Raw genomic sequence first — 17,840 nt, 5'->3', positions numbered from 1 at the left:
GCAGACAGAATGGCAGGCAGAGGCAGAGGGAGAAGCAGGCTCCCTGCCGAGCAAGGAGCCCGATGTGGGACTCGATCCCAGGACGCTGGGATCATGACCTGAGCCGAAGGCAGCTGCTTAACCAACTGAGCCACCCAGGCGTCCCTCAAGCTACTTTTCATATGAGTACAAAAAACCCAAATACATTGGCTGAAGCTCATATGACTCATCGCATCCAGAATGATTTTTTTCAAAGTATGAATTTAATCATGTTAAATCCCCAACAAACTCTCCTGTTGTCCCTAAAATAAAGTCCAATTCTTCTAATAGGACTTTTCATCTTCATAATCTGACCTCTGCTTACCTATTAGTTCAAATCCTGGTGCCTGGAACTTTTGGCTCCAGTATTGTCTACAGCTCTCTGAACCGGTCATTGTCTTACTTCTGGATCTTTGATGAGATACCATTCCTTCTGTCTAGAACCTCTATTACCCAGTCTAATCCTGCTTCTCCTTCACATCCCAGGTTGGACTCACCTCTGGCAAAGCTTTCCTGTCTAAGTTAGGTGCCCCTTCCCTGACTTCCAGTGGCATCATCACAATCTGCCCTTAATGTCTGTGCTTTTGTCCTTCTTAGGCACTAGGCTCCTTGAAGTCAAAGACCACATTTTGGTCACTCTGAGATTGTTAGCACCTAATGCCTAGCCATAGTAAGTGCTCAATAAATATTTATCAAATAACTTTGGGGAGCAAGAAGCCAGGTTAGCACGAACCACTATGGGCAAACTATCTGGTGTGAATTAACTTCATCTAAAGTTTTATTCAAGTTAGAAGTGCCCTAGCCTTCGGTCACTATCCCTAGATTCAGAGCCCAGTTCAGGTCCTGATTATGTACCTACAAAGAATTCCTATCCCCCACCTCTGAACTGAAAACACTCTCCAATGGTCACATCTGATAACACATTACTTGGCTTCAAACACCCACCTCATTTGTCTCTTCGGAGAAAGCCTGCAGAATGTCCGTCTGCCTGGTGTAGTTGCCATTGGCGTCCTGCAGACCCTGCAAAATCCGCTCCCGCAGAACCAGCACAGAGACTCGGAGCTGGTGCCAGAGGAGCTGCACAGCGTGGATGTCCACAATCACGTTGACAGAGTAGGACAGCAGCTTCAGGGAAAACTCTGTTTCCAGGAGCGCATGGATTTGCTCCACGTGATCTGAAATATCTTCACAAATGTCCTGCAGGAAAGAAATGCAGAATCTATGAAGACTGTTCAGCCCTATTCTAGGAATGGGGTGTGGCGGTGGGGAGTCACTCCTTCACTTGACACCAGTTAGGGCCCACAGGTCAGGCAGACCACATGCTGGATAACTTGCCTTTGTTTTAGATCAGATGCAGAGTGGCAGGCCACATTCCTGGGCACTGGCCCTTTAGCACACATAGGTAAACCAATCTTTCTCTAGACCCCCAAAATGCTACTATTCTTTCAGATTTCACTTTGAAAGTTTAGCCAAGGTAAGAGGTTGCCTCACAAACCCACTCTATTCTCTTCATTTTTTATTTGCAAGGGAGCCAACAGCTGTTTTCTGGGCTAGTGGTGAGTCCCACTGAGCACACAATATCTCAGGATAGAGACATCCTCCAGACCCAGAGCAGGAAGAAAGATGGGCTGGAACCTGAGCTTCATGGGAACTCCCAACCATTCTCAGTGAGCCATGGGCTCTTTGGTGCAAGAGACAACTGTCACATTCCCACAATAACAGAGTTTAATATTTATTCATAAGGAATACTTAAATTTCAACCCATAATTTATAATCACAATCACTCTTTTATTGGAGAATAGTTGACATACAGTATTACATTGGTTTCAGGCACACGACATAGTGATTCAACTTCCTATATGCTATGCTGTGATGGTACATGCAAGTGCAGGTACCATCTGTCACCATACAGCACTACTGCAATGTCACTGATTATGCTCCCTAAGCTATGCCTTTTATCGGTGTGACACTGATTCATTCCCTAACTCCAAGTCTGTATCTCCCACTCACCTTTCTTCCTTTGACCTTTCCTCCCTCCCCACCTTCCCTCTGGAAACCCTCAATTTGTTCTCTACATCTATAGGTCTGACAGAATTACTCTTGAGAAAGAAAGCCAGAAAAACCCCAAGGACAAAAAAGACAAAAATACAGTTTTGTTTTTAAGACCTGGACACTTTAAACAAAAACATTACTACATCAAAGTTTCAATCTTCTCCACATATACTATTAGGTAGGCAGATGTGGTGTCTGATATGTCACTTGTCCTTACAATTTCCCAAATACCCACTGTGCTGTCAGAGGCCCTAGCATGAAATGGGTAGCACTGATGGTAATATTTAGTAGAGCAATTTGAGTCCATTAAGCATCAAAGGGATGTACATGTCAGCTAAAAGCACTCAGTGATTCATTTTCAGTTATGCATCAGTGATTTTTTTTAAATGGAGCTTTTATTATAATGATTTTTGTTAAGGCTAAAATTTTAGGATAACATTTGAGGTCTGAGTCCTATCAAGAGTATCCAAACTCACTCTGTGCTAGAAACATAACCTTTCAATTTCATATAATTCAATTACTTGTTTCTAAGAGAAGAACTAAAATGGAATCTGTATTTACTGTGCAGCAGTAGGCCAAAAATAAAAATCTATTGAAGAATGATGGAAAGTTGTGCTGAATTTTTAGTAATTACGTATAATTTCAATAAATGTTGCAATAATATTTCTTAAAACCCAAGAACTAATTGGTGATAGTTACATAAGTTGGTGATAATAATTTGATGTAGGTTAAAAGTTTAAAGAGGTGTTGGAGTCCTAGTTAGGTAAAGTTCTTACAAATGTAGCCCATGAGCACATGCAATCCAAAACAGACTTGGGACAAAAATCATATTCCCTTATCAACCATTTCATGGGAACCACTCGCAGCTGGATTAGCCCATCTCTGCTGCCTTTGGCACATGACAGTGGGCCTCCACAGCTATCATCATATATTCCAGATTGCCTGGGCCTCAACGGATGCCTGCTTGGAGCATCTCCTCCATTTGTCCCCTACACCGTTTATTCCTGATACCTTGACCGCCACCCCAAAGCAGATGTCCTGTGTCCTTAACCCTCTTAGGATGCTCAGTTCTGCGAAACTTTGGGAAACTCTCTTCCTCCCACTGCTGATCTCTTCCAAATTCTCTGTACTTTCCTGGCTAGTATTTCCATTCCATTGTAAAACAAACAAAAAAATAAACACTATACTTTGTCACAGAATAATACATCTATCTCCAGCTCTACCCAAATCTGACTCTGTCCAAGGTTCCTGCTTCCCCCACTGCCCTCCCATTGAAGGCTGTTCATTCTCCCAGCCCTCCCCTGAGAGATGGGGAGCAGAGAGCTGATAGGGGCAGGGCAAGCCTCACTACTTCTTTACCACTTTTGGATCATTTTTCTTCTGTTCTCATACTAACACCCTTTGTTTTCACTAGGTGCCTGCTGTCTGCTACGCCTTCCCGACTTCCTTCTTCATTACTATTCTTCTCTTTCACTCCTCCACACTGAAGACTGCAGTAGCTCAGCTTTCCTCTCCATACCGAGAAGACCATTAACTTAGGTAACTTCAATATTCACACTGATGAGCCAATGAATACCCTAGCCTCAAATGTCCTTTATTCCACAATCCTTAAGACCTTCATACCTATTCCACTTGGATAACTCTCTGTCATAGCTCTACTTGGAACCTTGTCATCACTTCACCTGTGGAACAATATCAGAAAGTTCCCCATGCCACCAACCTCTCTTTGTCCGACTTTTTCACTCTCATTCTCCCACTCCAGGTGCCGCCCCTTTTTTTAAAGATTTTATTTATTTATTTGACACGGAGAGAGAGAGATCACAGGCAGGGGCAAGAAGGGGACAGAGGGAGAAGAAGAAGCAGACTCCCCACTGAGCAGGGAGTCCGATGTGGGGCTCGATTCCAGGACACTGGAATCATGACCTGATCCAAAGGCAGACACTCAACCAACCAAGCCACCCAGGTGCCCCAGTGCTCTTCAATCCCATCTGGGCCACCAGATTTTTCTACCATATCACCCTCCTCCTAGCACAGCCTCGACGATGATCCCTTCAGCCACTCCCTTGGCAGTGTTTTCCACTTCCTCACACTCTTGATTTCATAATTTGGATTTGTTGGTATCCATTTCCTGGGTCCTACTATGATCCTGCAGATGCAGAATACATTATATACCTAGGAGAAGAAAAGGGGTGGGTAACTTTTATGCCTCCTGCTCTGAATACTCAAATAGGCATTTCTCAACCACACCATTCCCACCCTCCCATACAATATGTTACATATAATCTTGGCACCATGAAAACTACATGCCATCACTCTTCCTACACATAATTTGGCTCCTCCATCGTGAATGCAGGAACTTAGTCAGAGCCAGGTCGTGGGTCAAGATGGCCAGGCCACTATCCAGGGGTACTAAAGCATCAGTGGTGCCAGCTAAGGTTTTTACACCCTTCTCCTGACGTATCTGTGAAATATAAATTGGCCTTGTTCCTACAGAAGCAGATGGGCTCTCCCCACGAGAGCTGACCTCCGTCTAGTGAGTATTTTGGCAATGTGCACGTGCAGTCTCTGCTGAAATTCTGAAACTAAACAATGCATGGCATGGTGCAAACTTCTGGGGTCTGCTCATTTATTTAATTATGTTTATGCCCTCTACTTGGCTACCAGGTGTCTGGTTTGACAAAATCACAGGCACACACAAACTGCAGAACAAGAACTGCAGAGATATGTGTAAGTTGTGTATGTGCGTATATATATACATATGCATATATACACATAACCGTGTGCATACCCCCAAACATAGAACTGTATTTAGAACAGTCGGTGAGAGGTTTGTTTAGAGAAATAACTGAGTGATTCTAAATCTATACATACTCTTTAGTAATATAAAAATCTGCTTTTCCCAGTCCTTCTATATAAAAGTCAACCAAATATTTAAAGAATTTTCAGTTTGAAGTTTCTGAGGCTTAGCCTCTTAACTACTTTCAGCTTGTTGTATATTTATACAACAGAAGCTGAAGATTATGGACATTCTGTTTATTTTAATTCAGATAGCTATTAGAGATGTTTAAAAAGGATTTGCCCAATGGCTACCTCCCAGCAGAAGCTGTTTGGAATTAATAGGCTCTGAGAGCTCTGACCTGTTGGAGGCTCTGTGGGCATTAGATTAACAAGGTGAGTGGAAGCATGGCCGGGGCGGGGAGGGGGGGATATGGGGGGAGATTGGTGGAGGGCTGAACCAGAATCCAACTGTTGCATATAAGCCTTGATTGCACATGTGACTCCAGCAGAAGCAACTGGAAACTAGATTCAACTCACATGTTTGAAGTGCTCAGTGTATAACAAACTTTTGAGCATGGCAGTGCTACATACTAGAAACAAATTTAGTAGCTTTAGATGCACAGGTTTTTAGGAACACAAAAAGAAACAATCCTTCCAGGTTCAAGAATGGAGATTCAGATAGTATGAACATTAGTACATACCCACTATGTACTAATCCATGCATGGGGGATACAAAGTTGACCCCCCACCTTTGTGGAGTTCCCTACCTGGTAGGAAGGGGCATGTAACCAGAAATCATAATTGGGAAGATAAGCGTTCACAGAGAGAACACAAATGAGGAGAAAATTACTGTGCCCATGGAACCAAACAGGAAAGTGGCAAGAACGCTTTCCTAAGGAAAAAAAGTTTGAGTCTTAAAGGAGACAAACTAGGATGATGAGGCAGAGAGGAACATTCCAGGGAGTGGCAGGTGTCAATGTGGTCTCCCTAAATATGGATCTGAAGTTTGGCACTGATTTTTCTTAGTCATAGCATATTATACACAACCCAAAAAAGAAAAAAAAATTGATTTCATCAAAATTTAACTCTGTGAAAGATATTTTTAAGGAAAAGTTACCAGGAAAATATTTGCAAATCACATATCCAATAAAGGATTTATATCCAGAATATTGTAGCTCCCTCTGATCTTTGGGAGATATGTTCTAAGAACCCAGTGGATGCCGGAAGCAAAAGATAGTACCAGACTCTATATATACTATGGGTTTTCCTGTACACACATTCCTTTGATAGAGTTTAATTTATAAATTAGGTACAGTAAGAAATTAACAATAATAGTAAAATAGAATAATTTTAACAACATACTGTAATAAAAGTTATATGAATATGGTCTCTTTCTTTCTCAAAATATCTTATTGCACAGCTCTCACTCTTTGTCTTCCTATGATGTGAGGTGATAAGACACCTATGTGATAAGATGAAGTCAGCTAATGACACAGGTAGTGTGATGTAGTCAGGCTACTATTGACCTCTTGACAATACATCAGAAGGAGGATCTTCTGCTTTCAGACTTCAGCTGATCACTGAAAGGAAGAACTATTGTATATAAAGAATATTCAAACCTCAACAGTAAGAAAACAACTAATCTAATTATATAATGGGCAAAAGACTTAAACACTTTACCTAAATGGGAATAATGATGCTTAAAAAAAGAAAAGCACATGAAAAAACTTTCAGCCTCATTAACCATTAGAGAAATGCAAATTACAACTACAATGAGATACCTGTATATACCTATCAAAATGGCCAGAATAAAAAATTTACAATAATACCAAGTGCTGAGAAGTTCTAGAACAACTGTAACTCTCCTACACTGCTAATGAAATGCAAAATGGTATAGTCACTCTGGAAAACAGTTTAGCAGTTTCTTATGAAGTCAGACATATACTACCATAGGACCCAGCTGTCTCACTCCTGAGTGCTCACCTTAAAGAAATAAAAACTCAGGCACATTCACAAATGAAAAGAAGCTACTCATAATTACCAAAACCTAAACATCTTTCAGTGAGTAAATGGATAAACAAACTACAGTACATCCACATAATATACAACAAATGGGGGGGGGGAAGATCTAATAATACATGTAACAATTTCTAAAATCTCAAAGGCATTATGCTAAGTGAAAGAAGCCAGTCTCAAAAGGTTAAATGCTATATAATTCCATTTACACAACATTCTCAAAAGAAAATCATAGCAATGATCAACAGATCAGTGGTTGCCAAGCATTGGGGTTGGGGAGGGCATGACTATAGACTGATGACAGATAGCACAAGTAATGTTTTCTGGGGTGATGGAATTGTTCTGTATCCTGAGTGTGGATATGGTTAGACAAATCTACACAAGGGTTAAAATTTGTAAAACTGCACATTAAAAAAAAAAACAAAGTCAATTTTTCTGGATGATAATTTTAAAGATAAGAAAACCAGTTTATAGTCTCTTGGTAAAATGCATATAAAAATTAGTTTTGGGTCACATATTCCCTTCAGAGCTTGGAAATAACAAGAGCACAGTCATAAGGTCATGGCACTACTATCATTATACCTGATGCTACAACCTCCACATTATTTTCTAATAAGTATTATCCTTAAAGAAAATGAGGATAATCTGGAGCCCATCTCAAAGTGAATTAAAGCAAATGGCAGTGATTAACAACATATCTTCAAAGTTGCATAAGACTTTTTCCTTAGACATTTCTGTGTTCATGTGGGAAAGTGATGGTCTCCATTTTGCTTTAATTCTCATAAAGCAGTGTAGCCTCTGTGGTGTTCACAATCATTTGCAGCATAATATGCACTGAATACATTATGCTGCCAACTGCCCACTTTGCTCGACCTCTCTGACACATTGTGGTCAGACACACCCTGCAGCTGCAGGGTATCTGGGTGGCTCAGTGGGTTAAGCCTCTGCCTTTGGCCCAGGTCATGGTCTCAGGGTCCTGGGATTGAACCCCGCATCTGGCTCTCTGTTCAGCAGGGAGCCTGCTTCCCCCCCTCTCTCTCTGCCCACCTCTCTGCCTACTTGTGATCTCTCTCTCTGTGACAAATAAATAAATTAAATCTTTTTAAAAAGATTAGTTTAAAAAAAATTGCAGCTGCTGCTGCCTGTCTTTTGAAACAGGAATCTTCCACAGTTACTGAGGCCGTTCATACAAACACTGACCTGACACTGTTCACAAATAAACTCAAGCCAGTTGGGCATTTTTTCTTTTAATTTAGTTGTGTGTTTATGTGAGAGAGGTGCCTTTTCTTTCCTTCTTTCTTTCTTTCTTTCTTGTTTGTAGGATTGTTGTATATTTTTCAGCTGTAATTTATTTTTTCTAGACAGAGACAGTGCTGTTATGTGTTTAACCAGTATACTCAGTCTTCACCAGCTTGTGATAGAGAGGAGGGCACCCTTCCTGTGAGTGCTCTAATTGCTTTGCGCCTGCTGCTTGTCCCTGGGAGAGGATCTGTTTGCTGTCTCATCCTAAGGCCACCATGCCCGTTCTCCATCATTCTTGAAACATCCAGGTTTTCTTGTGAAATGACAAGTATCCATGCATGGATCAGCATTCTTCCAAAGTGGCCCAAACCGCCCATCCCCAGGCTGTGTGTATTTGGAGGGAAACCCACCCCTCCTGCAACTTCCTCATCCAGGTACTAAGAGTCTCATGCTCTACCGATGAACTAGCCGGCACCTCTCACCCAGGTACTAAAACAACACTTGGCACCTCAGTTTCCTGAAGTCCCATAAATACAATCCTTCCCCTTCTCTCCGCTTCTTGCTTCCCCACATGCAATCCCTAAGTGAGAAAACACAGAAAATCCCCCCAATACCTCCAGACTGCCTCTCCATGGGAAAAAAAAAAAACAAAAAACAGTAATCAGTAGGCATTTCTCCATTCATCTAAAACCCCAAATAATGTCTTTTTCTTTTCCTAAAAATTTTAATATTTCTCTCAAAACATTCTTGACTTATATTTGTGTAACTGCGGGACACATTCAAATGGTTTTTCTAAGAAACTGTGAATTAAGAAACTGTGAATTAAAGTCTGCTTTTTAAAGGACAGTCAGGCCTCTTTCCACTCCCATTGTTTTCCTATCACAGTTTCAAAAATCTCAAACCCTCAGCTTAACCAGTGCATACCATTACATTTAGAAAAACATAAATTACATTAAAAAAAAAAGTTTTCAGGGCACCTGGGTGGCTCAGTGGGTTAATAAGCCTCTGTCTTTGGCTCGGGTCATGATCCCAGGGTCTTGGGATCAAGCCCCACGTTGGGCTCTCTGCTCAGCAGGGAGCCTGCTTCCCGCTCTCTCTCTGCCTGCTTCTCTGCCTACTTGTGATCCCTCTCTATGTCAAATAAATAAACAAAAATCTTAAAAATAAATAAATAAAAATTTAAAAAATAAAATAAAAGTTTTCATGATCTAAAGTCAGTAAGAAGAGAATGAAGTTTTCTATGTATGTTTTAGTCTTAATGTAAAACACCATGTCATCATGACTGCTCATTCTGTTTACTAGCAATTGTAGAACTAAATGATTAAAGTATCTTTTACCCATATGCTTACCATATGTGTGTGTGTTCACTAGAAAAAGCTGAGAAGAAATTCTTACCTAATACATGGACTTTATATTTTAAAATACAGATCAAGGGAACACCACAGTAACTTGGTTAAAAAAAAAAAAAACCCACTTTAAACTAAAACTTGCAACTTTATATAACTTTATATAACTTCCTAGTGCAGAGTATTAATGTCATCTACAGTTCATGTTCAAAACTGTACTTTTCCTAAAAGACACATAGATGTTCCTATAACAAGGCATTTTATTTCCCCCAAATTAGTCGACTGCTCCCTGTTTTTTTTCCTTCCTTGAGAAAATATACCATCCTAATGGTCCTAATTTCTTCTTTGTCATATTGAAAATGACTGAAATGGGAGGCCAGGAGAGATGTTGAGACTTTTTATGATCATCACAGTACATACCTCTCTCCAAAGTTTTAAGAACTCTATGGTTAGAAGTAACGGTTATCCCTTTAATTGCTAAAATCTGGAAAGTGTGAGGACTGAAATTAAATTATTTATGTGCAAATGACTTTGCTGCTATCATTAGCTACAACTCATCCATCTCCCTGATCAGTCTGTACCTGTCTGAATGCAGGAAACGTGCCTCAGTTGTCTCTGTGTCTATGGTGCCACACTGCCAATTGAAGAAAATACTGTGTTCCCCAAAGCAAACAGAAATCCCTATAAAGCAAGCACTAGTCTAGGTTCCTCCCTTAAGTGCATTCACAGTAATTGGCACTCAGTTGGCAGAAGAAAGCAGCTCCCATTGGATGCCAGTTGTGCTGATTAGCTGAGCTGCTGAAAAAGCATATAGGTTTGGCAAAGTAAAGGCGATGAGAGGAAGGAGAGGATGAAGGAGAGGATGAATACAGGTTTGGAAGCCTTCACCCTTCCACTTTCACACTCGGAAAGTCTACTTTGCCTTCAAGTGAGAAAGGACCAGCTGGGCATTCTGTCTGGCCACACCTGCCCAGATCCAAATCTGGATTGTTCTTCTCATGATTTGAATTTTTTGTTATTGTTGTTAAAACTGTTGCTTAAAAACTTCAGAGGATTCATTGATTGAAATATCATTTTGAGTTCCTAATCCTGGGCTCTCATTATGTGAGAGGGAAAAAACCCTGAGCAAAAAGATAAGCAAATTGACAATTGCTGTTGCACTTTGGAGAAAATGGATTTTGTTTTGTTTTGTTTGTAAAGATGCATTTATTTGAGAGAGAGAATACAAGCACGAGTGGGGTGGGGGCAGAGGGGAAAAAAAACCCCAAGCAGACTCCCTGTTGGGCACAGAGCCCAACCTGGGACTTGACTTCACGACTGTGAGAACATGACCCTGAGATCATGACGTGAGCTGAAATCAAGAGGTGGTTGCTTAAGCGACTGAACCACCTAGGCACCCCAGAGAAAATGGTTTTCTAACTGGGCTATTGCTCAGACACACTCACACTCACACTGTTCTACATGGCTCAGCTAGATAAAGGTTCAACATCTAAGCACATTCACTAACAAAAACCACAGCTATGGTCTTGACTCTATACTTCCCACATCTTTATACAAGTGATTTCAGGTTAGAAATGGACCAAGAAATTAGTGGTGGCTCTTACCGTGCAGTGTGCTTGTTAATAATGTAGATTCTGGGGCTACTCCTTTGAAGAGAGATGGAACCAAGAGATCTGCAACCAAGAGATCTGCACTCTCTTAAGCATGCAATGGCCATAATGCCAGTGTTCTCGGCACCACACGCTGAAAAACACGGATCATCTGGCCAGGCTGACCAGCACTGAAAGTGGAACTCCATGCATAACTATAAAAAAACAAACCTCCCAGCACCTTGAAAGATAGCCTGTCTCTGACATTATCCAGATGTATCTACAGCACAACTTACATTCCTTTTGCCCCAGAATATGATTTTGCACAGTTTTATTTACCCACTGCTGACAACATTGTGATACACTTGAGGACAGTATCAGGGTTGTAGATTTGTTTAACATGCTTTTTCCCCCCTGTTGTTTTACACTTATAATACAGAATGAAACAGACATGAGAAATCACACAAAAATATATAGCTTACTCAATTATTATTATGAGACAAACATCCTTGTAATAAATATCTGGGTCAAAAATTTTCTAGCCATGTGCCTCTTCCTAATCATAAAACCCTCTTTCCCTGCAAAAGTGACCATTATCCTGACCTGCATAGTAATCACTTTCTTGCATCTCATTCTGGTTTCATTACCCAAGTAAAGTATGCACTCATTGATACTATAACTTCCTTTTGCTCAGTTTTTCACTTGCTATGACCATTAAGTCTTTAAATCTACAGATTCCATCTATATTCCTTTTTCATATAATTTATCGGTTGAGGATCCTGGGGCATTATATCTGCAGAGTTTCCCCTAATTAGGATTTGTTGATTGCAGTCATCATGTTGGTTCCTCTGTCCTCTTTATGTCCTACAAACTGGCAGCTGAATCTTGAGGCTTAATTAGTTTTTGGTTCAATTTCTTTAAGTACTGTTATGTTATGCTTTTACTTTTGGTTTTGTTCTTTTTTGACAGTTGATGATATCCACTGTTCTGATAGTTGGTGCTCTGTAGTTAAGTCTATTAATACATTATAGAATGATGACATTCTATCATTTTGTTTTCATTTAATGGCTGGAATAACTTTATCAACTATTTATTTACAATGATACAATTCATAAAAGAAAGTCAAAGATAAACTCTTAATTCTTAACCCAGTTTTCAAGGTAATGAACTGCTTTTCTGTCAAATCAGAAGGTAAGCAACCATTTGGTTCACTTAATATCAACTACTTATTGACTTAGACATATGTGATGAGTTTTGATCCATTCCAATGGTTAATCTTACTGAACCTCAAACTGTCCATTATTAGCCAGTAGGATCCCCTTCGATTTGACTATTCCAGTTTTCGATAGCTTCCTCACTCATCTTGTATATTTCCAGACTTAAAATCAGCCATTCTTTTAAAAAACCTTGCTTTCTTTCAATGGGAAAAGTTTTTTCAGACTACCGTCTGGGTAATAGGGATGCTCATTACTACTGGATTAGCCATTGTTTGTAAGTCTTTTTAATGAACAGAGACAGAAAATATCATATTTAAAAATAAAACACCTTGTGAGTTCATAACTGATATTTCCAATTCAAATTCATGACTACAGTGGTCTCATCTAACATTTTCATCAGTCTCTCCTTTCTTCCACACCAAGAATCCTGGTTCTCAAGAACCAGGAGTGATGGGATTGGAAGAACCCATAATTACTCATTCATTTTATCTCATATCACTCATATGATAGTTTCAGGATAATAATACTAATATTACCCTAATACTACTACTAATACTAGCCCTGAACGAATGACTTGGTCAGGCACTTATGAAGACACTTAACCAAAGGCATTTGTTACTGTAGAAGAGAGCTTGGTTGCCTTTGGTTTATCTTTAACTAATCTGTGAAAGAACAGAAAATATACCCTAGTCTCATATTCACCACAGTTCACATTACATAGATGAAATGTCTGAGGATTTTGTAAGTTCCTTTATCATCTTCAAGGTCTTTCTAAAAGGGGGAAGGAACCTCAATAAAAATATGACTGAGAACCACATCACCACTGGTTCTCTGGGAAAGGAAAGATGTTTTGGTTTTAGAAGGCATTCTCTGAGAGCCTTCTTGCCTCTGCAGACTATCAGAGAATATGCGTAAGACAAAAGTCATGAAGGAAGCAATCAACAACGTATCCAAGAAACTGCACCATTATGTGCACTCCGATGCTAAGCATGCCAGGTTATATACTCTTTTTTTCTTTCCAGTATAACACCTACATACAGGGAATAGTGTGATTCTTATTCATGATCATTTTAAGGCTATGCAGTGATAATAGGTCTTCTCTTTAAGCAATGGACTGTGAGACTCTTTCTACTAACCATCTCGCATGGCCGAAGTTGTACAATTTACAGATTTTGCTTTGTTTGTTCAGCGGTCTATGTGTCATTTCTGTCTATTTCTATGAGATCTGTCTTCCTTAGGAAATTCCTATGTGTCAAATGCTTCATTTTTCTCTTTGCTTTCTAGAGTACAGCACCACATGCAAATAGATTCTTAATACATGCTGATATTAGTGATATTGAATTCACGAACCATGAAATAGAAGCTTGAAGATGATCATGAGAAAGAATAAATGAATCACAAGATGTATCTAGATCATTTTGTAGCAAGCTGAGTGTCAGAAAGTCTGAGTTCTTGGTACTGGTGTGTCCTGACTACCTGTGTCCCAGTGAGCCTCAGAATTCTCATCTATAAAGACAGGGCTGGATAGATGAACTCTACTCTCAAGCTCCAAGATTTTCTTCTGTTTTTTGTGTTTTGTTTTGTTTTTGTTTTTGTTTTAATTTTGTGTACCCCTCCCACAATGCAGAATCTGAGCTTTACATACCTGGAAACTTTTGTGTATCTCTGATAATTCTGGTAAAATGACAGCTATTTCCCAAGAGTAGTAGAATAAGCACTAGACTGGGAATCAGGATAACTGAGTCCCACTCCTGGGGACACTGGAAGGTATCTCTACAGCTCTTAGCAGTGACCCTGACACAGGTTCTGAAATAACAGTGCAGATCCACATACCGCAGAGGAGCAAAGATCTATGGTTCATTCATAATGAGGGCCAAGACCTCTACCTTCACTCCAGGGTTAATGTCCTGAGGAGCCCTTTGGTTGTGTTTTCCTTAGTCACCATGATAGGCTCAGGCAATATATTACTCTTCCTCATCCTGTGTCCCTCCCACTCAACCCTGCCACTGACATGCACGCACGCGCGCGCACACACACACACACACACACACACACATTCCTTTGAGGTTCTTTTCCATCTGCCTGAACTACCAGTACTCTCTCTTCATTCTAGTCATTTAAATTCATTTTCTAAAAATCTATCAGTACCTTTTAGCAGCTTAGATTTGGTCACCTGAGGTGGGAATTTTCTATTAACTCTTGAAATTGTTAAGCATTTCAAGTTATAAGTGATCTTATAAGTTCATTTATAAATGCTTTCTCTTCACCTATTCATAAGTACTCTTTATACCAGGATTTAAAAGTTAAGGAGATGAAAGCCCTATTTGGGATTTCATTGCTGAGTCATGATGTGACCTTGAGCTGGTCAACCTCTTTCTTAGATGCACTCTTTATATATTTAGATCACTAAAACCATGGCACAGCTTCTAAGGATGCAATTTTATGTCTTCCTCCCCCACATAAATATCCACAGCAACTAGCTTGGCTGTTGATTTGTATTTAAACTCCTACAACATGACTATTGGGAGCTAACACTATAGACCCAAGTTTTTAGATCTCACATTTGTGACTCTAGAATAGGAAATGAAACCTTATAGGATCAGAGTCCTGTGAAGAACTAATTTTAGGGGCCATGAGTAAGACCCTGCTAATGAGGTAAAATAAATCCAAATTCAAAAGTGCCAATGCTATCCTTTCATGTAGGGCAGATGGTAATGCAAGTCATCAATTAACCTCCTGGATAGCTCCCATTGCCTCCCATTGACCCAATAATTTCATTCCTAGGAATCTCTCCTAAGGCAAGAATGGATTTACCTACTGAAATGCTATCACAGGAATGTTTATAATGATGAAAAATTCTACCAACAAAAAAAATCAAAAGAAAGGAGATTGGTTTTTGAATCATTGTATTGTACACCCAAAACTAACATAACACTGTATGTTATACTTGAATTTTTTTTTAAAAAGGAGATTAGTTTAACATGATGTGATATTTCATAGAATGAAAAAATACACAGATGTCAAAAATGGCATCACACAATATATTTCATAGTATCAGATGTTCAAGACACATTGTTAACTAAGAAAAAGTAAGTTATAAAAGAGTTCCATAAGAAATATTGGTATGTATTCTTGGAGAGAAAGAACTAAAAAAGATGTCAAAGCTGTTGATAGTATTTTCTGTAGGTGGCAGCACTAAAAATGATTTTTAATGTACTGTTTGCTTGTATGTTTTAAATTTTCTCCACTATAGATTCAATTCTTTTGCATAAAATAAAAAAAGTAAAAGTAAAATAACAACAAAGAAATGAAGTCAGTGTCCATAGCAACACAACATTCAAGGAGTACAGGCACACTATGCAAAGTAATATAAAATATACTATCAAGGTCACTGAAGAAGAACAATCTCAAAGGAACAGGATCCTCAGATTCTCAGTATCCTTTTTGTGTAGAGAAAATTGCAGTTTGTCCATATCCACCATTCTCTTAAGTACTAACATTAATCACTGCTATTAAGACTTTTAACTCTGTTTTTGCTTGATTACTTTTTTTAAGTTTAGCAGACTTGAAATAAAAACATGGATGAGGGAAAGACATTCAACAACTGAAATGAGTGGGAACATAAATTACTCATCCTCTCTTCCTCTTAATCTGATTTATTTGTCCCAGAGTATGGCTGAACAAACCATCAGCCCTCTTCTACATTTTCATATAATCCCACAAGCGGTGGTAGTGGTGGTGGTGGTGGGGGGGGGGGGTTCTGAAGACAGATTCTACCTATTGATAAAGTAAGATCTTGTTTGTCTCCAGAAGTGACCTCCATTCCCTAGCATTCAGAATCTCCCACTATCAAGATACTCCAGCCTTTGAGTAATTAGCAGAGAATTGAAGTCATTTAAAAGGAATTTGGTGCTCCCTTGGGGGCACACTTTACATAAGTAAAATTTTAGTCCTTTACAATTGCTAGGAATTATTGAAATAAATAATTCTTGGTAATTTTCTCATATGGATGTTTATATCAACCCAAATAATCAACCCATCAACCCAAATAATTTGTACTGGTGGATTAGTTTTTTTTTCCTATGCTCATCCCTACATCCACAGAATCAAAAAGAGCAAAATGCATACACCTAACACATTTATGGGAAATTTAATGCTGAGCATCACAGTCTAAATTAAAACACAGAATTCAGCTTATATCTTAGTTTAAAAAATCCATTTTGGTATTTTGCCTGCTCTGTGCTTGACTGACTCTCCATATTAGACCTCCTCTTCAGCAAGCACCAGACATCCAAAGCGAGACAAAAGTTATTGAATTCCAATAATGTGGTTTTAAATCTACTCTCATTGCCCTTTTCCAGAGGCCCCTTTGGGAAATAAAAATGGATCAAACTAACATATCTGACCACCAAGTGCAGGAACCATCTATTATTAATGTCCCAGTGACACATCAAAATGGAGGACGAAGGATCCATTCAAACACTCCCCTAACACCAATTCAGCCTCCTCAAAGGACCTTACATTGGAAATCAGCAACCAGCTAAGAAACAAATTCGATTTCAATGCACTTTCCAAACATCCAGATTAATTTTACCTATAAAATCATTTTAAACCTCATTGCTTACTTGACTTGACTATAAACCTAGTGAGGGAGAACTTTCTGATTACACACCGAGAATTCTATTCGTACCTAACAATGAGCAGGGTTTCAGAAAGCACACAATAAGCAGGACAATAAATGAGCTCTGAGCAAGCACAAATATCAACTGAACCTCGGGTCATTCCTTTCAACACTTAATCCATGATGAATAATCTCCTGCCTATAGTATCCTAAGTCTTCCACTCCTCTACCCCAACTTAACTGCAGGCAAGAACCATCTTGTGAATGTCTAGTGAAAAATCAGATGTGTACAAGTAAGTTAATAATGAATAATAAAATTAAAGGAACAAAACAAAGGGGCAAATGAGCTGGAGATATGGAAAATATGAGTAAGAAAAGACTACAGAGAGTCTTAGAAGGATAAGATGACTTATATTGTTTCTTTTTGACTTAGACCTTATGTACTTACCAAAACTATAGGAGAGACTAAGGGTGGCTTACAAATAATAAGGCACATTATTAAAAGTAAACACACACACACAAAAAGCAGGACAGACAAAGATGAACAAGACACTTGAAATGAGATAGTTGCTGCATTTAAGAACTCAGTTAAGGGCTATGAAAGGAGGAGGAAAATATGTGGCCATAAGAGGATGGCTGAAGAAAAAGACTTGCTGTGGGAAATGAAAGATGTAAGGAATTATTAACAGTTAATACAAGAAGGTAACAGTAGATGACCTTTGTAGGTAGAGTGAACTAAAGACCTGGAACACCCAAACTGGGAAGACCTTGCTTCTTGAATATTGCATCAAAATGACAATAAATCAGACTTGGAGCATGGCAGGCAAAACCAAGATTCACCTCAGAGAGCCTGGTGCAGAGACACTCAGGCTGGAAGGGGCTGGATTCAAAGCAGAGAGATTTGAATCTCTCTGATGTATGATTCACTGACAAGTGAACACTGACAAGGAAATTCCAAAGG

At 39.3% G+C, this 17,840-nt stretch overlaps 1 protein-coding gene across 5 annotated transcripts in view; it reads right to left on the bottom strand.

Annotated features, from left to right (window-relative positions):
- AKAP6 (A-kinase anchoring protein 6) overlaps positions 1-17,840 on the bottom strand; it is a 514,317-nt gene that overhangs the window by 266,105 nt on the left and 230,372 nt on the right. For all 5 annotated transcript variants that reach the window (XM_045067871.1, XM_013047435.2, XM_045067872.1 and 2 more), the window contains one exon: positions 964-1,215. In XM_045067871.1, the coding sequence (XP_044923806.1) occupies positions 964-1,215 (252 nt within the window). The remainder of the gene's footprint in view (positions 1-963; positions 1,216-17,840) is intronic.

This window comes from Mustela putorius, unplaced genomic scaffold (genome assembly GCF_011764305.1).
Source record: "Mustela putorius furo isolate JIRA1106 unplaced genomic scaffold, ASM1176430v1.1 tig00003898_pilon_pilon_pilon, whole genome shotgun sequence".
NCBI classification, from domain to species: Eukaryota; Metazoa; Chordata; class Mammalia; order Carnivora; family Mustelidae; genus Mustela; species Mustela putorius.
Note: the sequence above shows the minus strand (reverse complement) of the source record. Positions and strands in the feature narration are given on the sequence as shown.